This window comes from Rhamphochromis longiceps, linkage group LG14 (genome assembly GCF_057381845.1).
Source record: "Rhamphochromis longiceps isolate RC_006_pf linkage group LG14, R_longiceps_female_GT1.1, whole genome shotgun sequence".
Classification (NCBI taxonomy): Eukaryota; Metazoa; Chordata; class Actinopteri; order Cichliformes; family Cichlidae; genus Rhamphochromis; species Rhamphochromis longiceps.
Genome location: NC_140570.1, coordinates 38283668 through 38307533, shown reverse-complemented (window position 1 = coordinate 38307533; position 23866 = coordinate 38283668). Strand labels below are relative to the sequence as shown.

General features: G+C 44.0%; 1 protein-coding gene across 4 annotated transcripts in view; it reads left to right on the top strand.

Moving 5' to 3' along the window:
* Window positions 1-5114: 5114 nt before the first annotated feature.
* The window catches only part of LOC146654691 (alpha-actinin-4-like), a 56473-nt gene continuing 37721 nt past the window's right edge, over window positions 5115-23866 (top strand). For 2 of the 4 annotated variants that reach the window (XM_085380841.1, XM_085380842.1), the window contains exon 1: window positions 5117-5552. In XM_085380841.1, the coding sequence (XP_085236967.1) occupies window positions 5427-5552 (126 nt within the window). In that variant the 5' untranslated portion in view covers window positions 5117-5426. Of the gene's footprint in view, window positions 5553-23866 lie in introns of all 4 variants that reach the window. The other 2 variants (XM_085380844.1, XM_085380843.1) reach the window with 2 other exon arrangements.

Here is a 23866-nt window from a genome sequence, read left to right as displayed (position 1 = left end):
TTTCTTCTGTTTGTGTGTCGTGTGTTATTTTTTATTCCTGCTCTTTTTGCTGCTGTAATGCTTTGAATTTCCCAACTATGGGACTGATAAAGGCTATCTTGTCTTACTTTATCTTTACATTTCCAACCTAATGAACGGGCATTTCCCATCTGCTGTTTTCTTCGTATGACCTGCATGAAGCAACATGGTAAAACCTTTTTGTTGTAGTCCATCCTCAGGTCCTTGCAGTTACCAACATTATTAAATAGTCTTCATTAAACTGCCCTTCATGCTTTTTGTTGACCTCATGATTTTTTTTCTACTTAGGTCAGGAAAAGACAAAAGAGTTTTTTATTATTATTATTAATTGACCACAGTTGTGGTTTTTGGGGCTTTTTTTCAAGTTATTTCCCATTTTATTTTCTACTTTCTGTTCTCTTTATTCCTCTCTCGGTTTCACTTCCTGTCCTTTTCAGCTTTCCCTCTTGATATTGTGGCATTTCCCACATGATCTAAGAGAACAAGCTGGCAAATTTTCTCTACCCATAAAGGAAACATTTAATACTTTCATTTATCCTTCAGAAACATTCATATTCAAAATGTGTGATTTTATTCCCTAGACAGGAGTGCTATTATGGAATATGACTGTTAAATGTAAGCAGCAATTAAATCTGTCAGAGAAATGCAGTGAAGTGCAATATAATAGATGTAGAAAGTGACAGGTACAAGTTTATATCTTCATGAATCACCGAAGTTCTCAGGCGCCTTAAGTGTATTTAAATAAGCAGTGCATTCTCTGTCTTGGCTCAGCTTCCCAAGATGCAGCACATCTCTCTGGAAAAGATGGAGGGGAAACAAATGAATTTTATTTTTCTATAGCTCATGTTTGATAGTTGGCATCTGAACTGTTTCACTGAGATTTGAATGCAAAATGTTGTCAGTATTTGTATATTTACACGACAAAAGAAATATTATTGGAAGATACACAAGCAGGGAATGTGCAGAGCATTACATCATCAACTCATGCGTTAGCCTCACCGGCTATCCGGGACTTCACAAGTGGCCTGCTGATGATGACTGAAGACGCAGACTGTACTTGCAGCACTGAGCTGTGAGCAGCACCATAATGCCCCACATGAAAACATCAGAGGTGGAGCATTGTCCCGCTGCGGTCTCTGCTGTACGTGCTGCTCTGGACCGCTGTGACACTAATCAAGAAGGACAGCCTGAGCGTGACCTACTTCTGTAGGTGGCTCCTGCAGGCAGGACAGCCACCCTGAAAACAGCCTGAACCGCCTCCTGCCAGATGGAGGCGATGATACCGCAGCTCAGGCTTTCCTGTTTTATGATGCCAGTCTTCTGGGTCAGTGCTTCACAGATGGGTTGGATCATGACCACTTTATGATCACAAGCTGCACAAGAATCAGCAGCAAAAGATTTGCTTTCATTTTCTGAGCTGTTTCTTTATCAGAGGAAGCTGTGACGTCTGTCATTGCTTCATAATTTACTACATTTATAAGCAATAGGCTTGTATAGCAGTATTCCTTCTTGGTCTCCAAGTAAGAATCCTCTGGCCAGGCAGCATTATGTTGTCTGTCCATGTTATTAATTTAACGGATTATTACAGCTTGTTTCAGTCTACTGTGTCTTCCTGCTGCACAACAAGTGTGAGCTCTCCAAAATACAAGGGCCACCTATAAATGAATGAACCATCAGGCGCTGATGAATATTCCGGTGATTAGGCCAGCTGGCCACCATTCCCCAGCAGTGATCTCTAACAACCGTTCCAACGTGTCCATCCCAGACAGCTCGTTCCTGTTTTTTTGCTTTCAGCCAGACTGAAAATTAGCTTTTTGGAAGCTGCAGGAAGCTCACACCAGCTGACCTGATAGCCAGTGTTTTGTCTGTGACTCCACATTTCCTTAAATCTGAACAATGAAGGTGAAGAGTGCAAAGATAGCACAGAGACACAACAGACCCCTATGCCATGTTGAAACTAATCAGGTTCATATCTTGAGTGAGGCTTTTTTGTGGATCTTTGCCCACCTCAGAGTCACAGGATTTCTTCTACGCTGCTCTTTAAAACTTTGTTCATTCCAGCTCCTAAATCTGATGCAGTTCTGCATCAGCTGCAATCACAGCAGCGACTTCAGAACACAAACACTGTTTTCAGCATCGCCACTGTCATCCGAGACCTTTAATATCTGTCCGCTGAGCAGGCACACTGATGACATCAAGCCTGCAGAGAGGCCTGTACAGGCAGATCTCTATTTTTCCTTGTGTTCTGATTCTTTCTGACCAAATATGTGGATCAGAAGTTTAGGACTAAAATGAAATATTTACTTTTTTATGGATCAAAGACTTTTGGAATAACAATAATATAATAGTGTAACATACTTTCTCATATGTGGGACAGTTGCAGTCGTCAGTATCATCAGAGTTCTCATCAGTCATGCTAATTACTTCTGATACTAAGAATACCCAAAGTTACTGCTAACAGTATCATTACACCGAGCTTGGTTGTGATCCCAGTGATATATTGCCAGGACAATATTACTTATTTGAATTACAGTTGTAAAAGTCAGTAGGAGTCACCTGAGGGGAACCTGTGACAGCCCTGGACCCCCAGGGGTGCCCATAGCCCCCAGTATGATTGTGAAATGATGGATTCTGTATCATGAGCATGAGTTTGGCTTCTAAATAAAATCAAATAAAATGCAATGTCCTGACTGTGGTGACCCTGTTGATTTTGATTGTGTGATCCAAATACAATCACACACTTATTCCTGCTCTTAAAAAACAAACAAACAAACAAACAAACAAACAAACAAAACAAAAAAACCCCACCCAAAACCCAATAATTTAAAGTGTCTAAATTTATATTGTGAATCCGAAATGTGGGCGAAGCAGTCGTGATAAAGGACCATCAGTCACAGATCCCATCATGGCGAGGATCTGTTTTTTTTTTTTGCTTTCGCTTGTAAATACTTCGGATATTTCAAATTTATAAAGCTTCATTGTTTCAGCAGCTCACGTTCAAATGCTGTATTGAATATTCATGAAAGTTGTCTTGGCCTATTGGAGGACAAGTGTGTCAGGTCTCTGCAGATTCATAGCGGGAAACCGGCGATGGTACTTTCAAAATAAAATAAAATAGCTATAGAAAGAAAGATCACGCTGGCTTTTGGACTTTATTTAGATTCCATTTAAATTAATCTCTAGCTGTAAAAGTTTGAATGAACACTGGAGGGTTTTTCTACCTGCATTAACGGGATTGTACTACTGTAATACTTCACTACCAGTGGAAAGTAGGTGAGACTTTTTTTTCTGTTTTTGGTAAGATTCCCTATTTATATGTGTTTTCTCAGTTACACACAGTTCACAGGGTTTGGGGTTTTATTGACATATACCACTTCAAAAATTGAAGTTAAACCTGTTTGGAAAACAAAATCGAGAGCTTTTTACAGCATAAATGTGAAGCCAAATGAAACTTAATTTGAAATATAAACATTTCTGGCTTCTGTGCTGATTTAGTGTCTGTTAACAACAAAACTTGACTTACCTGCTTAAATAAAGGTCACGCTGACTTTCTGCACCCCTAGTGGTATCAATTTGTATTACACTAATGTGTAGCCTAGCTTATACCAACTTCCTTTAATATCAAAAACACAAAACAAAGATGTTTATGAAATAAAGTCATAGCAGTTGTTTCTTCACATTATCTTAATAGCTTGAGCTAATCTTGGAAGGTTTTTAAGTCATTTTAAACACAGCAAATACATTTTAGCACCCTTAAGTCCCAAAGTGGCCTGACAGTTTTCAGCAAAGAAAATCTCCAAAATTTACAAGATCACATCCTGGGCCATCTGATCTCAGGAATTCGCATGATAAGGTGGGGCCAGGTTTCACAATGAACTCACCCGAAACTCTGGCTGATTGGGACCCACACCCAGTTTCACACCTTGGCTCAGGCGATTAGAGGATCATCGGGGGTCCTTTTGTCCCTCTGTGGGGGGTTACTCCCACTGGGTTTAAATCTGGGACTCTCCACCATTTGGCCCTTAGAACTGAAGAAGCTTCTCGGATGAGAGGTGCAACGTCTTCAAGTAACTTAAAGAAGTCCAGACGTTTTTCTTTGCAAGCTCCTTTGACTACGATGACCTGGATGACTGAAAACCTTCACAGACAAGATCGCAGAATCTTCAAGTAACACATTCATTACTTTCAATTGACTCAAAACTTTAAAAATAACTTAACTGTGTTTTATATTTACAAATGAAAAAGTTTAGAGCAAGGTGCACACTAAAAGTGAATTCTTACAAAAAATAGGAGAAAAAAGCTGTTTTGGTTAACTGGAATAATCTAAGGAGCTTGGAAAGAAAAGCGACTGGACTTCAATAGTGAGTCGACGACTCTCTTAAGAGACAACTCCCACTAGGGCTTATATAGCTGGGACTCTTCACCATTTGGTCTTAGAACTGATGAAGCTTCTGGAATGAGAGGTGAAATGAAAAGAATCTTAAAGATGTCCGGTCGCTCTTCCTTCTAAGCTTCACAGATTACCAAGACCTGGATGAGTGAGAACCTTCACAGACTTAACAGACTAATTTAAAAAGAATAACTAGACTTTTAGGGAAAGAGGAAATCTACCTAGTGCACTTAAACAACAACAACAACCCCCCGGAGAAAAACGATTACTCTTTAATTCAGTCAAAAAGCATATGAAGTACTTTTAAACACAGGGATTTGCAACATGAACGCCTCCAGAATTTTGGGTGGCACCACTAAAAATATCAAGGTGGCCCAGGACAGGAAATAGTGAGGGGACATACAAAGTGACACAATACAAATGAATGAAATTGCAGGATTAATAACAAGGTAACGTTTCAACTCATTGTAGGGTGTCTTCCTCTTTATTAAATGTATTGAAATTATTACCAACATAGAGTGGTCTTGCCAACAAATTTTGTGGGGAGGCCAGTGCCCCCACTATTTCCCCATTGGTGGCGCCCCTGATTTGCAATCAGTGCAACAGGAAATAGTAATAACGTATAATTAATTTTAAAGAAAGTAATCAGAGGAACGGTGACGCGCATCTGATTTATTTTGAAAGGCTTCACCGGAAGTGCGTCTTCTCGGTGGGTCGTGCTTGCCGGTGTCGGTGTGTAGGAGCGGCCGGTTCCTCCCAGCAGCCACACCGTTTAGAAGCAGAGCTTTTCTTCACACAGCAGCAGCGGCACACACCGGATATTCATCTCATTAAAAACACTCACGGCTGGAAGCGGCGAGAGAAGAAGGACTCTTTCCTGGCTCGGTTATCCCTCCCCGTCCCGCCTCTCTGATTTGGGTCGTCTTTGCTCTCCCCCCCCCCCATTTTTATTTTTTATGTTTGTACATTTTTGCCTGTGACAGTTTCTCCGTGGCGCACTCAGGTTTCTTTTGCTGACATGGTAGATTATCACGCTGCCAATAACCAGTCGACCGTCGGCGGGGCGCAAACGTACATGGAGCAGGAGAACGACTGGGACCGAGATCTGCTGCTGGACCCGGCCTGGGAGAAGCAGCAGAGGAAGGTAAGGCAGCCGAAGTCTCGGGGCCCAGCTGGGCCGAGTGGAGCCGGGCTCGGAGGAGGCGGGCAGAAAGAAAAATGGCAGTGGAGGAAGGATGCGATGGGGAGGTCAGAGACCGAGTGTGGGCCTCGGTGTAGCTTCACAAACCCCGCATTTACTCCCAGTGCTATTCGCCTTCTCTCTCCTCAGCCCGGGGGTCCTCCGAGCTCTACTCCTCGGTGCAAAGCCCCCCCACATAAGCTGGTTTCCTCCTCTCTAAATCACTGAATGAAAAGTCCTGAGTGTGTGTGTGATATTAGCTGCAGCTTTCACTCCTTCAGATGTGATTTTTTCCCCCCTCCTCTGAGTGGAAACAAGGCGCCACATTGTTGCAGAAAAATCCACGCTGTGATTGTGCAGACAGCTCAGCCTCACGATAACCGCACAGCGGACTTTACGAAGGCTTCGTGCAGGCGGCTCGCCTCCCTGGCACGCCTGCTTGTGTGGTTGGTTGGAGGCCGATAAAATTGTTGGAAGATCCGACCGATACTGTGGCGTTAAAGGCCGATATTCAGAGAATTTCAAGTTGAGGATTCTCAAGCATTTCGAGAGATGCTTCGGGTGATATGCGGGCAACTGAAATTCTTTCGCGGTTAACTTTTTCTCTTCTATCCTTCAGAGTGCTTTGGTCATTGCAGCTATTCTGAGATCGGTTACAAATGATTACATAGTGATTTGTAGATCCCGTGATGATCGAGGTTATTTAATCCCAAGCCACAGTGCTAAGGTGTTAAAATGAAATAAAGCTGAGCTGTCAGCAGTAATGCTGTACGAGCAGAGCACTTCTCTCTGGTGTGACAGTGGTTCTCTCAGCTCTGGACGCCCACTTCCTGAGCTGCAGATTTAAACCAGCTTTAGGATTTTTCAGCAAAAATGTGGAGAAGCCAAATAACATGAAACCACTCAGTTGGCACCGTGAGTGCATCTGGCTATTCAGCTTCACAGATCACCAACACTCTGACCCCAATAAGAACATTTTGAGTCTTTTCAATAATCTGAAACGTGGTCCCCTTCCTGTCCACTCATCTTTCTCTTCTTCCTCCTCTGCAATGGCTGAGCTAGCTTTTTTATTCTTGAACTGCTTGATATTCTGCAAAGTGGTTATAAATGATGTTACACTAGAGCTGCTTGAGTATGGAAAAAATACAATTATTTTGGTTATGTAACATGATTAATCCTAAACTTAGTCTTATAATGATGTACGATTGCCCTCCCAAACTTGGATATAATTCAGATGAGAAGGTGTTGAGGGTGACAGCTGCTGCGTCCAGACTAGCAGATGTGAAGAAGTTCAGCGGATGCACTTGATGTGTAAAATAACCCAAATTAGGTCTTTGTAGGGAAGAAGAATGCAGACAAACTAATCACTTTATACTTTCCGATTAATTACCCCGCCCTGTGATGCACCCGTGCTCTTACCACACCACTAAACCGCTCCCACATCAAATGCTTTACCTTCTAAATCTTCAGAAGGGAGCAGCGAGGCGGTCTAATGGAAGATAATTTGAAGTGAGGAATGATTAAGAGTATCTCTTTCATTGACTGGCTGGATGACTGACATACTTTTTGTTGGTGTGACGGCATGCCGAGCCTCGACTCCTGCATTGCTGTTAGGCCGCTCAGCATTTTAGTCATCGCCGACATCACGCTCCCTCCACCTGAGGTTAGGCGACTCTGTGCGCGCTCTGCGTGTTTGCCCACACATCGCACGGGTCAAAGTTTCTTGTAAAGGAAAACCTCTCCTACAATCATTAACAGAGCGGAGGCCTGCAGTACAGACCTGTGCTGAGGTTGGGTCCTGCAGTGGAGGCTGATGGGTATTTGGTTGATTGGGGACGCGTCCCCTTGCCAAACATTTAGCCAGAGTGATGGAGGTAGGGAGGGGTACAAGGGCAAATTCCTGTGGTGTATTCATTCAAACTCACTGTGCCAGTTACTACTCAAAAATGTAGATATGGCTCCCGCAAGCATATCGAGACAAATGGCTATAATGAGTGTGGGAATGGCTTGTCCTCCCTGTGTGTGTGAGGGGGGAGTCTGAAAGGTCAAAAACAGGAGCAGTGTGTCACAAGCAACATTTTCCATCCAGCTGCCTGCAGCCCATTGACAGTGTTGAGTGATATAAGAATGGAAAATCAGCTGGGTTTTTATTAGTTTGGCCTTTTTTTATTTTATTTTGGGGACACAGAGCAGCTCTACCTCATCGAGTCACGAGGACACTCAAACACTGAAACTTTTCAGTAATCCAGAAAAGAGAAACGAATGCAGGAGGTGCTTGAAAAGAAGACATTTGGCTTTATGCTGCACCAGAATAACTTGTTTCAGGACTCCTGTGAGAGTCATTTCAGCTCTTTGGCAGAAGCAGCGTTTGTCCTTGTAGTTGTCCGTTTCGTACATTTCTCAACACCCCAGAGTAGCTGGACCGAGCCCACGCAAGTCCAGTAAATTGCAGTTTGTTACAGACGAAGCTCCTCGCCTGACAAACGTGCAATTAAGTCTTTCTCGCTGCTCGGTCGCACGTCCAAACACGCCAAAGTACGCAGTGACGCCACCGAAGGCTTTTTTTATTGCCGCTGTGGCAGACTGCTCATGCAAATCCAGCTCCTCAGCGACAGTTAGGCTGCGCATACTTTTTTGTGTCACGTGGCAGGGAGGAGGCAGGGCCAGGTGGGTGGATGAGCTAACGAGGAAAGTAGTAAAGTACTTGGCATCACCAGAGAGGGGCTGTTCTTATTTATCGAAGTGATACTACTTTGAGGTTAATGGAAACTTGCCCCACCACTAGCTTTGGGATAGTTCACACAAAAAGGACAACAGCAGCTGATAAATGTTTTTCAAGTGAAAGAGCCGAGGTGAAGATTTCTTCTTTGCAAAGAGACAAAAATAAAGAAACCTACATGCCAGAGTTTCCTTTCTTCCCTCATCTCCTGTCAGGAGCTCGGAGCAGTGATTGGGAAATGTTTCCTCTCGTAAATCAGCTGTGGTCACCGACTCTGATGGTTATCGGAGCTTATTTTCCTACACTGACAGCCGTTTCAATCTCACAGCCAATTTGTACTGAACTGATTGTGATATGGATGCAGACTTTGTAACTGACTGAAGGGTTGTGGGCAGTAGATGGGGAATCATTTCCACCTGTCAGGTGGCTCATTGGGGTGATTTTATACCTGTGTTAATTATGCTTTTTATTTCTTAGACAAACAGTCCTTTACAATCAGAGTTGATGTGTTTCGGTGCAGATGTGTTCTGCAGTGCAATTTGTTTACAGTGAGCCATCCCCCCCCCGCCACACACACACAAGTGCTCACATTAACAACACAAAACGCACACTGAGTTTTCTTCCATTGCTGGCAAGGTGGGCAGCTGGGCACAATGATAGTTTGTTCTTTTGCCGCCCACTTTCGCATGCTTTCTGTGGAGACTGTGTGGCTGGAAGAAGGAGAAGAAAGTTCAGATGGCCCGGTTTTGGCTCAGGACAAACTGTGAGTGGCATTTTTGTCAGGACAAATGGACCGAACAATGCATCCTGCACCACACTGCATGCAAAGGCTGCCAGGCTGCTTTCCTGCTTCAAAACAACATTTAAAGGAATGAAGGGAGCTGAAAATGTCTGAAGGAGTCTGGCTAAAAAGCCTGTTTGTTAAACAGCCGTGGTCACTAGTATGGTGACCATTGTCTCAGTATGGAGACAATAAAAGGAACCATCGGCCTGGGGTGTGGCGGATATCGGAGGAAGCTCGTGTGTTCAAGTAGAGATCAATTAAAGCTGCTTTATAAGATGTCACCACCAAAAATGTGTTTTTCATGTTTAGGGTTTTCAGAGTTCAGAATAAACCAAGTGTATATAAGATCCAATTTATTATAAAGTATAATTATGTATACTGTTGGGAAATTCCTCTCTGTATTTAACCCATTCACTCAGTGAAGCAGTGGGCAGCCATTGGGCCCCCGGGGATCAGTGTGTAGGGACGGTACCTCAGGGTAGCCGTTCAGTGGATTCGAACCCCCGACCTTCCGATCATGGGGTCACCACTCTTACCTACTGAGCTATCCCTGTGCCATCAAGTAGGTCAGGGATCAGAAAGTGTTCTGATCTGAAATCAAACCATGATCTTATGCAGTAAAAACGAAACCAAAACAATTAGACTGTACTGTGTTGTTGTCGTCTCTGTTACTATGTTGGAGGTGGGCAGCTGGTTACGCTGTCCAACTATAAAACCACAGTGAACCAATCAGGAGCGGAATATCTTATCTGACACAGATGCACTGTAGCTGTACGTGTGGTATCAGGGAAGAAGGGATTTTATTGGCCAGTCAGTCTTCGAGTCTAAGTTTTTGGACACTGGGTGCAATTATGTTTCTTACATGGAAGAATTGATTGAATTATAGCTGTGGGATATTGGCAGAAAACATAAATATGGACAGTGTTCATAGCTGTCAATATTTGTTAAAGCTTTTGTTTAATCAGGAAGTCCCTTGAGAGTAATCCTTTGTTATATTTTTTTTTTTTTTGGCCAAGAATGGAAACTATTACAAAAAACAAAACAAAGAAGGTCCAGCCTGGTTTGGATGTTAGACGTCTCGTATTTGCTCACAGTAAATGTAGAAAAGCTAATTTCTTTACGTGTGAAGGAGCTGATACAATAGTTTGCTGCCTGTTTTATGAATCTACGACTTTAGATTTCAGTGGATGATCTTGCTCGACATGATGACACAGGTTAGTGAGGTTGCTTGTCTCTGGTGGCACAAAACCTCTTCCTTGTTTTGGTCTCTAGTTAAAACGGCGCTGTTCCACCCCCCCCAGCGCCCGACAGAACTTCAGTTTTTGTTGGAATTTCATTGTTAACACACATTCAATGGACAAAATCTTTAAACTAGGCAACACGTTCCCTTTGCAGAGAGACGCATAGAAACTGTCTTTTGGCGTCAGTGTCTTCACAAATGACTACGTTGCTTTTGGACCAGAGAGATGTTGGCGGTCTTTTTAAAGACGGCACGCTGTAGGTGCATCAGAAGAGTCCATGTTCATGTCCCCGTTGGAAAGTTGTTGTTTACAACTTTTTTTATGTTTGTTTGCTTTCACATTTGCTTCCCGTCACCTGGAAAGTTTAGGGATTAAAAGTTTCCTGGTTAACTTTTATTATTATCATCATCATCATTAACCTTGAATGTTAAAAACTGCACTTACTAACTATATGAGAGGGTAACCTTTGCGCCCTCCTTTTATGACAGTTTGCATTGTGGCACCAAAGGCCACTCTGTGCTTATCAGTGAAACAGCAGCAGGTTTTACAAAATGTCAGGATTCGACGCCCTGTGAATGAGAGCAGGCTGGAGTTTGCTGCCATTCGCGTTATAATATTTAAAGAGATTATGAGCTCTGCGGACTTGTAAAGGGCATCTTTATCTTTTTTTTTATTTATTTATTTCTTATTTAAAGCGTAAACAGTCATTGGCCTGTAAAAGTAAGCAGCACTTAAGGTGGGTAGCAATAAAATAATGATTAGTGAGGCCTCGTCGTGATGGTCCTGGTGTAGTTTCAGTGCTCCGTGTGCTTGAAGCAGATGGATTAGTTGAGGCTGTAAATTTGTGCCCTCTTGTTTTAATCGTACATCCAGTTGACCTTTTCGATGGGAGGTGATGGAAATGCAGTTTTCAGTTATTCTCTTGCTACCAGCTGCTTCCAGGTCAGCTGTGGGAAAGGCCTGTGCCACAGCTGACCGTGACCCAGAATCAGCTTGTGAACCTGAACAACAAACCAGTCAGTCACGCAGACAGTCAGAGCGAGCAGCGAGGAATGTACCCCTCTCCGTTTCCCCCTTTGTCTTCCTCTCTGTTCTGCCATTGGCGGCGGTGAGAGAGCACGCAGGGGGAAACATTCCTTTGGTGGCCTGTTATAGCCTGTTAGGCCAGTGGGAGGGGGTTTTGGACTAAAGGGGGGCGGGGTGGCCTGTTTTTGCCTGGGATTTGGGGGGGGGGGGGGGTGGATTGCAGATGTGGTCGGTGTGGTGGAAAAGAGAACTTTCCTTGGGGGCAAAGGGTACTTGCTCGAGGGGGTGGGGGTTCGGTGGGGTGGGGTTGAAGGCAGTTACGATGTGGCGGAAGTCATGGCGCCAAAAAATATTTTTTGTAGAAACTGTTTTAACTTCATTGGAGCAGCAGTCAAGTTCAAAGTGCAGATCAGTCATTGGCCGTCACATCATCCAATCAGCTGTGAGATCATAGCACCCGTGAAGCCCAGGGCTGCTATTGATGTTGGTCAGCTGTAGGCCTGTGTGTAGAGGCGGTGGAGCCTAATGTGTCTGTCTTACAAAGAGATCTCTTTACGGTCCGTTTGCCTCCCACAGTCTTTGTGTTTCGGGACTCGAGTTTGTCTGAATGTCGTGGAGACCACAAATCCCCGGGTTCAGTTTCTGGCTGACATAACCTCGGATCTCTTACTAATTGTGGCTGTTCACAAGCTTGCTTCTTGGCTATTGCGCATAGTTATGAGGATTAGTAAATAGCATTTCCCAGTGATGAATTGAAATTGGCAACAATGGAGACTAAGAATTTCCGTTTGGTTTCCTGCCAGTTTGCATGTTGATGGTCTTTAACTCGGAGCTTAGGACCCCCTTAAGTGCATCCTTTACAATGGGATTTGAGGGGAACGCACTGGTTCTCTGCAAGTTCTTTTATCCACTTTCCGTTGTGTTAAGCTGTTAGCAGTTCAAGGTCCAATATTTCTATTGACATCTAATCGAATCTAATGCTTTGCATCATGGTAAAGTTTTCTCTACACTACAATCTGATAGCTGTGAGGTGCTGTTTAGCCACTTATCAAGAGCACATGCAAAACCTCTGCAGATTTCAGCCTTGCTGTTTCAGTTCTGTATTTGACGAGCCCCCCTCAGCTTTGGGTGCTACTATCGTTTTCTTCCTTTTTAAATGAATCAGTTAATGGAAACTTCAGGCTGTGATCGGGGTGTGACTTTCTGAAACCCAAACCAAATGTGTGCTAGAAATGTCAACTGTCTTGCGATGTGACCTGTGCTCATTTAGCTTCTGACAGTTGGTGTCTAGTTAAAACACTCTTAAATGTTTCATTTCGCAAGACTAAAGTTCATTTGAGTAAAGAGTGGAGCTGAAAAGCCTCAGTGGTGGAGATCACTGAGCTTGTGGGCGTGTAAACGGTGGAATTATTAAATACTACCCAGTTGGAACATTTGTTTTGGGGAAGTACTTTGATTAGGGCTGTGGATTTAATTAGATTTTTAACTTGCATTTTGTTAGTGAACCAAACTGTTGAAGATAATCGATCTCAAGTCTCCAGTCCTGTGGATGAACTCAGACTCCACCATCTTGGACTACAGCTGGTGGTGCTCCTCCTTTTTCTCTGCAGTCTGATGAACTTGATGTAGATGCACATAACCCACTTAATTTCATCATCTGCAGTCGATGACGGTGATTTGACGGTGGGACACGACCAAAATGAGTCGTGTTCTTTTTGTACAAATAACAATTCTGCAACAATTAATTGATGATTTTTGATGAATGGGGTTCATGTTGAGCGGATCCTTGGTTTAGGGTCGTCACTCCTCATGTCATAAGTTTTGCACAGAGTAACACTGGATGTGCCTTTCCTCTGTTTCAATGTGTGTGTTCTAATGCAGACCCGGTGGGGGGGGGGGGGGGGGGTTGTTTGGAGGAAAGCAGCAGAAGAAAGGAATGTGTGTTTAGGTGTGTGTGTGTGTGTGAAGGGTGGGGGCGTCATTATATTGTGGGTCTTGGTGCAGGGGGTTGGGAGCAGTTAAAAAGTGAGGTTCCCCCCCCCCCCCATTACCAGCAGAGCCCCATAGCTGTGGGCTCGTCTGTTTGAGGCTGCTGGTAAACACTGCACAGTTAAACACTAGTTCCTGATGTGCTCGCCCCCACTGCACAGCGGCTCTGCATGGTGCGTTCAGGAACCGGGGGCATGAACTGAGGAACAAACCGAGAACAGTGTGGTGTTGGAAAAAGTTCCTCAAACACTGCATCTGTGTTCAAGACCACAGTAATCTTAGCTCGCATCACCTCTGAATGCGCCTGATTGAGATTCGGCATCAGACAAAATCTGCAGTCAAGCCAGCAGTTAATAATAAAAAACCAAACATGCATCACCAAAACAGCAGCAGGATCAAGTTAGTTGGTGCTGGGTGACCCTGAAAACGTATCTTCCAATACCTGCCCTTGCTCCAGCATCTCTCGCCTGTCTCCATGGCTGCAGAGTGCAGGAAGCAGTCATACGCTGCCGTATCTGCGAGGCTGCACAGTGCTCTGCAGCCTCTTTATTTTTGGAAACAGCACTTCAGAGCTCTGCCATCATCCTGCACCGGTGAGGGAGCGAGAGAGTCGGAATTTGATGAAAATTTGATAAAAGAAATTGAGGAGCATGAAGCAAAACCTTGTTCTCACTGTTGCTATTTCAGACTGCCGTCTGCAGCCACGGAGCGGCCGACGCGTGGTTTTGTTTCTTACGTTGGAGGCTATAGTTGGATGTGTCTTAAGAGGCACTTTTAAGGTGCCATTTTCAGTGTGAAACAATGCATGTGTATACGGTTGGTGTTGCTTTGTCAGTGCAAAGAATTGCAGAACTAAACAAATATGCTTTAAAAGCTTCCTCCTTTTTCTTCCTATTAGTTTATTTCAGCAAACCTGACATTGCAGGGACTCTACAGATGCGTCATCAGCTAAAAAACAGCCTTCTTTTTATTTGTCTGTTTATTGGTGAGATCTGTGTCGCTCACCTGCCCGTGACTCAAATTAGCAGGTTGTTTTTAAAGAGTAGGTGTGATTCTTGTGAAATGGGTGATATTTCGGTGCAGATCAGACCTCAGCGTGTCAGCACTTGCAGACATAAGTGTTGGCTGAAGCAGTTTTCGCACTTGCACTGCAGCTCTGAACTTTTCTACACATTTCTTGACTGAGGTGCCCGTGGAAGTGCAAATGTCAGAGCAGAGGTTAGGTCCCAGTACAGAAAGTCAACGACTGGGTGCCTTCCTTCGTGTTCACTCACCTGAGCTGGGTGGAGAGTTTCCAGTAATGTGACTTCACAGAACACAGAACCTTCACAGACAGTAATGTGACTGTTTAAAGCAGATTATTTCCTGCTGTTCACTGCATGTGAGAAGGGAAAACTATGCAGAGTATGCGAGCCAGATTCTCCTGAAATTGTCCGAAATGTTTGTATGGAAATGGGTTAAATTTGTATTTTTCAGGTCGTCTCCTGGAGGCCCGTGTGGTCGTATGGCAACATCTGTTTGCAGCTGCTGTTGCCCGCTCAGAGATTACATCCAGGCTCCGATGACAAGCTTATACCCAAATCTGACAGATAGGTGGGGAGAGGGATTAATAGGCACATGATAGTCCAGATTGGCTGTGATTTAGGTTGAACGAATATGAACGAGGGTGTTTTAAATGAGACAGAATGCTAACAAATACGTTTTAAACTGCTCCAATCACCTTTGTTTACGCTCGGATGGATTTCATGGGGACTTGAACTAGAGCAGCTGTGCACAGCTGATCATCTTTGCTGCTTTCAGGTCATAACCTTAAAGAGAAAACGGGTCTTCCAATAATATTTTTGTTCTGTAGAATAATACCTGATGGAGAGCTGAATGTTTAGCCACACCTAAACAGGTTATTCTCCCTCCGGTCTGGGTGTGTGAGCGAGATAAGAAAACGCACACAAACACACACAGTACTAGTGTAGTAACAGAACGCGAGCTGGGATGGTAAAGCCTCGCGCTACATCTGGGTCTTAGACACACATCTGGATAGCATGTTTAGCTGGATTTGGAGTTTCCACTGCCTCACAGTCTGACGGCTGCAGAGCTCTGACACAATTAGACCGGCTTTAAAGAAACCGCTGCTGTCACCTGGACATGAATGACAATAAAGCATCCAGAGATTTAAACTAAGAAACTAAGCACGGTTAAGCTGGATGAGATGGGCAGCTGGGAAATTTTGTTTACTTTGATTTAAACCTTTGTTGTCCTCGCCAACATCGGTCAGTGCTGCTCGGCTACCTGAGAGATTGTGGGCTAGACGTTGATCTTAGTGACATGGCACACCTGCACCACGCTCTGTTAGAGTCCCATTATAGAAGCACAAGGAAGGCTCGGCACTAGCCTGGTTAGTTGTAGAGAGTAGATTGTCAAACATGAAAAAATGAAATGGTAAAAAAGTTACATATTTTTGCAGAGTCATTAATACACCTGAGGCATCCTAATCAGTGATGAGTGAACTGAATGATGGATGTTTTCTTGTATTTGTTGCCTTTTTTTTTTGTGGAAACTCTGAACCGAACTCGACCCTGATGGGGAATCACCCGATGAAGCTCTGCAGACATCGGTTAGTCTTTGTTGTGGTGTCGAGACCAGTGCCTCGATCTATGACTTTAAAAACTCAGTAAGAGGAGTGACGATGAGGCAAACAGAGCATGATTCAATCTAATTGTGCATGCGCGTGTTTGTTTCCTGCGCGCTTGTCTCCGATTTCCTCCGAGAGCTCCTGTTGTTTTATTTAACAGCTTTCAAACTGGGACACTGGGCGAAGAGGTGAAGAGGAGAACCCTGCAGGGACGGGGACACACACACACACACACACACACAGAAGTGTCTTGCTTTCCAAGAAATGTACAAAGAGTTGACTCTGCTGGGATCAGTATCATTTTTCTGCTGCTAATTCTGACAAACCGCCATGCCAGTCCACCCAGACTCACGTAAAGCATCCATATAGCGTTTTTAATTTCTCATTGTAGCGAATGCATAGCGATTAGACAGGCACATGGAAATGACTGTCAGGCCATTGTTATGCTTGGCGCAGAATTTTAAGGTAAATTTGGGACTGCTTGTACACCTGAAGCAGAAACCTTTCAGCGGGGTATCAGTGGAGCCTGTGTTGGTTTCAGGGCACATAAAAGGCGCATTAAATATTTACTGATTGTGCCTGGCCTTCAGGTTGTGGTGTGCTCATTTAAAGCGCGGGTGCTCGGTTCCCCTGATAATCCCGCGCAGCACTTTTCCTCTGCACTGTGATTCTCTGAATTTATTTCTCTTTTTTCCCCTTCTGTCTTAGCCAGTGTCGTTAAGGCAACAGAATCAGACAAAAGGAGAGACATTGCTGCTATTTTTAGGCCTTTTGGCCAATGGCTCTTCTAAATGTGTTATTTTGCATCGATGTGATTGTAGCAGTGGGCAGTGTGGGGGTATGCTTTTGCTCAGGCATCTTCAAGACCAGCCCGGGGCCTGATCGTAGCTTCAGCCTGTTCATGAGGAGGGTCCCGCCGAGAATCTGAGGCTAAAGCTTTGGATGAATGGAATGAACAAAAGTGGTCTGTGCAGTGGGGTTTAACTGAAATGAAGACTTTAAATTGGTTCCTGATTGTTCTGCAGAGAACAGGAGCAGAAGTGAAGATGGAAGCAGGAAATCATGTATTTTAAAGGATTATGTCAGCCTGTTAGTGTAAGACTGGATTTAGACTCGCAGGCAGCGAAATGCAGAGAGCTAAAGACAGATGGCTGATAAACATCTACTGCAGGTTCATTGTCAGTTTATGCAGCTGAGAAGTCGAGGCTCCAAACATGCTGCTGCTTTGGGCCTCAGGGTCTGAACTGAAAAGTGGGAAACGGTTAATCTTCTTTACTTTTTCTGCTGCAACTTAATAAAGATGATTTTTGGAAAGAAATATTATTTTTTTTCAGTCAGATATGACCCAACATGTGCTCAGAAATTGTCTTTTTCCTCAGTTTCTGTGGTGACGATGCTCGTATTAAATAGTGAGACTTCAGTCAGTTTCATCTGATGTCACAGACTGCAGAAAATCCTTATATGGTCATCTCAGGCAGTCTTAAAACCCCACCCACCTGCTGTTTAAACCTTTTTATGATGGACAGCCAATCAGAAAGAAGCCTGCTTGAAAGACAAGGAGTTAAGATGCCTCGTTTCAGACTGGAGTTCTAAATGAGGATTATTTTGATCTGTGAATCATGCAAAGCTACTCTAGAGTCCAAGTTTCCTTTTAATAGCATAAGCATGGAGAAATAATCTGTTCATTGAACTTAAAAATGCAGTTATCGATGTAAAGGCCTCAGCTGTAAAGAGCAAAGACGATTGAACTGCAGCTCCGAGTTCACTTCTCGGGAGTCGTAGTAGTGAATAAAGGGGAAGGAAGGCTCTGAGGTTTGTGTGGTTTTTAAATATAAAGTCACTGCACACGCAAACAGTCAGACGAGTCCTCTGAGTCAGGCCAGAGAGACAGACAGATACTGTGTCTGTGTGTCACCCCTGCGTTAATGGACCAGATGGCGGGCAAAGAGCGGAGGGAATGCCTGCAGATCAGGCCGACTGTACGCTGAATGGAAGCACACAACAGGGAATAATTGGCCTCCAGTTTTTATCTGAGCTGTCACATTAGCAGCGTTAAACGTTTGTGAATAACGCACACTTGTCTTCATGCACGCTTACAATTATTACATACAGAAAACAGAAGCAATTAAGTAGTTAGAGCGACGCTAAATCAGCAGGGGGCCGTCTTTTTCTCATCACTTTGTTCTTAAAGTATTTTCAGCTGTCAGTTAACATATGAATCCAGCTGCTGCAGTGCACAGTCACGCCACTCGCCGCTGGTCTCAATGTGGGTCAGGGAAGTCCTCTGCGCCATCGGCCACGAGCTTACTATCCTGTCTGATCCAATCAAAGCTGGCCTGCAGGGGATTATTTTAGCTACCGTTCCCCCCCAGTTAACAAAGATCCCTCTGTTGGCTCTCCTCTGAGTCACAGTGCTGTGGGAGCACACAGCAGCATGCACGTGCAGTTAACACACATCAGGATACTCTGGAGTAGCTTCATAGTGGCATAGCTTTATATCTGGTGTGTGTGTGTGAGAGCTGTGGAGACACGAGGGCTCGATTCTTAAGCCGCAGCATTTCCTGCTGAACTCACGACCGCAGTATCACAGCTTCTCTGCTGACATTTTAGCGCCTTTCTGAAGCTGAAGCGTTATTTTTACTTTCAGTCTGGCAGCCATGCAAACATGGAGCGGTGCAAATTTCCAGATGTTCTGCTTTGTAAAACGACAGGAGGACAGAAGTGCAGATATTTAAAGAGCAGAATAGTTTTTCTTTGGACATCAGGTCCTGAGATGCGTTTTAAACCTTCTAAAAATAAGATGCTGTACTCTTGTGTTGCTTAGCAACAGCCCTTAAGCAGAGCTGTGGTGCTAATATGGCGACCGTGGTAAGCTGCATGACCAAAGTATGTATCAGGATTTCTTTATTGAATTTTATAACAGGTTTTAAAGAAACTAGCTTATCAGCAGCTGTGATGCCACTTAGTCTGCACCAGCAGCATCTCACTCCCAAAGGGGGCACGAAGGCTAAAAAAAACCTCGAGTATAAAAATCTTACATCATCTTACAAACAGCTTTCTCACCTTCAGCCTCCCACACACTCAGACTTCATTACTGTACAAATAAATGTGTTGCAGACCTAAAAAATCCATGAAATATGGCAACATTAAGAGTAAATTGTGATTTCAGCTGCAGCCGCCCATAAGTACAAAAATTTAGATGTGATTATTTTTGATCTGTGTCAAAGGTCGTTCAAATCTGAGAAGCCACAGAGAGACGCAAGGCTTAGTTCTTACAAGTGAAGCGGAGGAAACCAGATAAACGCTAACACAGCTGAGGTGCAAACGTTCAAGAGGAAGTTCAGCATCTGGCTCTTCTAGCGTTTTCATCCCAGGCAGCTTGGACGTGCAGCACCATCGGAGCATCCTGCTCGGAGCTTTGATATGAACGCTGTGTTAAATACTATTTTCCCCACAGGCTAAAGAGATGTTACAGTTTGAATGTCTGTGTAACTGAAGGATCTGGCCATGGAGGCTATATGAAAGATGGGCGTAGTCGTCGGTTTGAACTGTGATTTTGTTTTTTTTTATTATTTATCTTTTGGTGCTGTGATTTTCAGCAGCGTATGTGTTGATAAAGCCAGACGTGATCACATTTAGATTATCAGCTAATGCTGGAAAGCTGCATCCACAGACATTTGTGCTGCATAAAATTTAAATCATAGAACTTCAGTCACCAAATCGTTTCGTATCGTTTGTTTCATTGCATGTTTCCAAAGGCTCCAGCACCACAAACACAGCCCGGAGCTCCAGTTCAGTGCTTTGAAGTTGCCAAGATGAAGCCTAGCAGATGTCCAGCAGCCTTATCAGCACCACCTCTCAGTCAAAGCAACTACACCCATAATAATCTTTTAGTTTTAATTCTAGTTAAACAGCTGTTGTTAGGAAGATGGTCTCCATAGAAACCAAACCGGGTTGTTGTAGCAGGCTGTAAATGTGTTTATTTTCACTGTAAAGTTTTAATACGGGAGTCTGTGGGGACTGACTCAAGTGGACAGTAGAGGAACTGCAGTTTCTGGCACATCATTCATTTCTCAGAAGGTTGTCGCTCGTGTCCGGCTCCACAGAATAATCCACTGTTAACAGATTTGACTCAAATGCGTTTTGTAAAAACTGAGTTTGTTTTAAAAGAGGCGTCTGATTTTTGCATACAACATAATCCTAATTTGAATGAGTGAGTGTTGATTTTGTACACAGTTCTAATCAAGCAGCTTTTGTCTGCAGACAGAGAAAGTGGTCGAGAGGATCAGACTGTCACTGATTCACTGTCTGCACATCCTGGCTGCTCCATAGCTGCAGGACAAGTGGGGGATGCTGTAATATGAAAGTCATTTTAAAAGGATTACATTGAGTTTTCGGAGCCCCCTCCCAACAGACCCGACCTGTGCACAGTGGTAGCTGCCTTGACTGAGCCCTGCACCCTGAGGGGCTCAGAGGGGGGTGCTGCGTCTACTGTGTGCTGGTGTGTTTTTTAAGAGCTCAGCCTCACGAGTGTATCTGGGGCATGAGGATCACTGCATTAAATCAACTTAAGGTTTTAGGTTAGTGTGGGAGGAGTGTGTGTGGATTCATGATCACCACTGTGCAACCATTTTGGGTTTACAAGATGTTGAACTGGGCAAAGACATAAATCCAGAGAAGGAGGAGCCGAACTTTCTCTCACAATAGTTTCTAGATTTAAATGAATCGGTTAATATAGGTAATTATCAAGTTAACTGCTGGTTGCACACACAGTTGTCTCTTAAGCTGCCTCTGTGTCTGACGTGGAGACTGATCGAATTAAATTGTGTGTATAGTTTTATTTTTATAGCAAAATCAAACCCTTGGAGCAGAACTGTGGGATGTTTCAGGTCACCTCATGAAGGAGCCTGATCGTTCGGGTTTTTGTATTGCTGTGGAAGCAATATGGCCGCTCCTTCTAGTCCCTGTTAGCACCTTTGACGCTCAGCTGAAGGCTTTTCTGGGAGCTGTTAGAGCGGCCTGATAATACAGCAGCTGAGCCCAGAAGCAACAGATGCACAGACTCGTTTTCAGCATCACTCGGAGGCAGATGAAAGAAGGCAGACGGACATATTTGTTTAATGTGCGAGTTAAAGCACGTGTTTCTGATCAAAGGCTCCTTACAGTAATGTCCATTTACATGCTGATTTGCTTCAGGATCAGCTTAGTGTGTGTGTGTGTGTGTGTGTGTGTGTGTGTGTGTGTGTGTGTCAGAGTCACAGTGCTGGTGATTCACAAAGCTATAAAGGGCAGGGTGAGCTCAGGAATGTGTGACTGAGCGGGACCGTGTGGGTGTGTGTGTGTGTGGGTGGCTTGTAGGGTCATCAACAAGCGGAAACTCGGAGGAACAAACAATGTGCTGCTCTGGGTGCAGGTTTGGACCCTCTGAGCTCAGCATCAGGAAGTTCCTACAGTCTGTGGGGACGGTGCATAAAAATAACTCATTTCATGTTGAACATTTTGAGATCTGATTTTTATTTAACTCTTTCTGAATTTATTAAAATGAATTTCCTGTTTTATTTTGGTTTTTCTTATAGAACAGCCTCCCAAATCTACGTTTCCATTCTTGGTCTCTTTTATAACACGCTGACTTTTATAACTTTGAGCTGTTCTGTTTGGTTTCAGTTTGGTCAGAGTTCAGTTTACTATATATCACCTCACATAAACACTAAATGGCTCTTACAGCAAATGATCCATGTGTTGGTTTCAGCTCCAGTATTTCCTGCATCTTTGGTACCGTCACTTCCTTTGTTAGTGCTAAAGTTATTAAGTTATCAGTAGCTGTCACATCCTTTTTCCTGCCTGCTGCAGTAACACAGCTGAACTCTATCAGCGTCAGTGAGATGGCGTTAGTGATTTAACCACACCAGAGCGTCGACTCTGCGCCGCTGTAGAAAGAAGACAAAGAACTGTCATTGATTAGAGTGATGTCGGCCACTGATTGACTGGATGCCATAGATTAACACAGCCCACGACACATTTAAAGTTTGCATTCAGCCGCCACACATCATCACATTTCCCACAGCTGTGTGAACATCAGCCTCCCAAGAAACAAGGGCCACTGCTTCTAGCGGTGCTAATGACACACACACTGTCACGTTAGCTTTGATTAACAGATGTTTGTGAGGACAGTGTTTAATCGCTTCCTTTAGATTGTGCTCAGGTTTGACAGTGTGAGTGTGTTCCTTGTTTTGTTAACGAGTAACCAGCTTTTTCTTTTGTTCCGTTGGCTGCCATATTAGTCAGATATCTCCTTTCTAAGCTCAGTGTTTCTTCATGATGAGGTTTATTGAAACTAACAGAGGAGCAAAAAAAGTGAACAAGAAGTTAAATATTAAACTCAGGAACGTTCGTGGGAGTCGAGGCTATTTAAGGACATGTGTGCACTCCCTTAGCCACCCATGCTCGTTGACCCAGGCCTGCTGTCACTGGTAGGATGTTGGGAGCAAACTTTTTAACGTCTCCAACCAAACTCGTTCTCGTCCCGCGGCTTTAAGCGCCCGTCTTTCTGCTCGTTATCTTCTGTTTGTTTCTGTTGCTTCTTAGGAAGCAAAGGGAGGAGACAAGAAGGTGGACTGTGGCTCCATGTTTCACATTCCTGCAGTCGTACACACACACACACACACACACACACACACACACACACACACACACACACACACACAGGTAGCTGCAAATGGAAAGTGCACGCCTGTGTGTGATATCATTTATTTTAAATCTCTTCATGCAGGTCCATTCTTTGCCTGTGAGTGTCGGCGGGGGGTGCACCTTGCTGCCCTCTTACATCACCATTGTCGTGGTGACAGGCAGTTAAATGCGTTTCCTTATAAGGTAAAAGCGCACAGCATGTAGTGAGCAGGAGGAGGGGCAGGAAGAGCATTTTAGTGTGACAATGCTGTCTGCTGCTGGGCAACTGGGCTGGCCTCAAACTCCTGTTTGGCCACATTCTCACTCTCTCTCTCACACACACACACACACACACACACACACACACACACACACACACACACACACACACACACGTTCCTTTATTCGTCCTTCATCTCTGTCGAGCTACATGATTCACCTTTTAATATTTTCTTCTGTTGCTAGAAGAAATTTTTGCGTTTCTGTTCGTTGCCCGTCTGAGGTGTGTTTGTGTGTGTTTAGGTGAAGGCTGCCGTCACTGAGTTGTCTTTGGATGAGATCAGCAGCACACGAGCAACATAAAAATGCTAACTATGAAGATTTATAGGTGTGGAAATGCCATGCTTCTCATACCACACATGCACAGATTACACTCTGACATCAAGCGTCTGCAGACTTTCCTCACACACACCATCATTTCCCTTCTTTGCTCATCGCTCTGCTCCCCGTTTGCTCAACGTCCCGGGCGGTTATCCTGCCACGACCTCTGCTTTATTGCTCGATTGTCTGATTGTAGCTGATGGAGGGAGCTGACTGCTTTGTATTTTTTTTTTCTGCCTTAATGATTAAAATAACCCAGCACTGAGTAACTGTCTTGTCACAGAGTTTAGAGCTTACTCATTTCACATGTGTCAAAAAAAGAAATAAAACTGAAGTGTGAGATAACTGTGATGGCATAATTGTGTTTGAAGTTCATTACCAAGAGCTCTAAAAGCAGGAAGGTGAAGTTTGGTTCTCACACATATTATTTCTCTTCTCTGACCAATAACTTCCTCTAACAGGCTTCAGCTGGTTTCAGGTTGTCTTTTTTCAGTCATTGTTACAGTTACACTCTGCAGGTTCTGTGGTGTGAAGAGAAAAACAAAACTGATTGCACGCTCGTTAATGCAACCAATGTTGGTCAACATTTTTCAAGTGAGAAATAAGCTGTTGGTTACTCAGTGT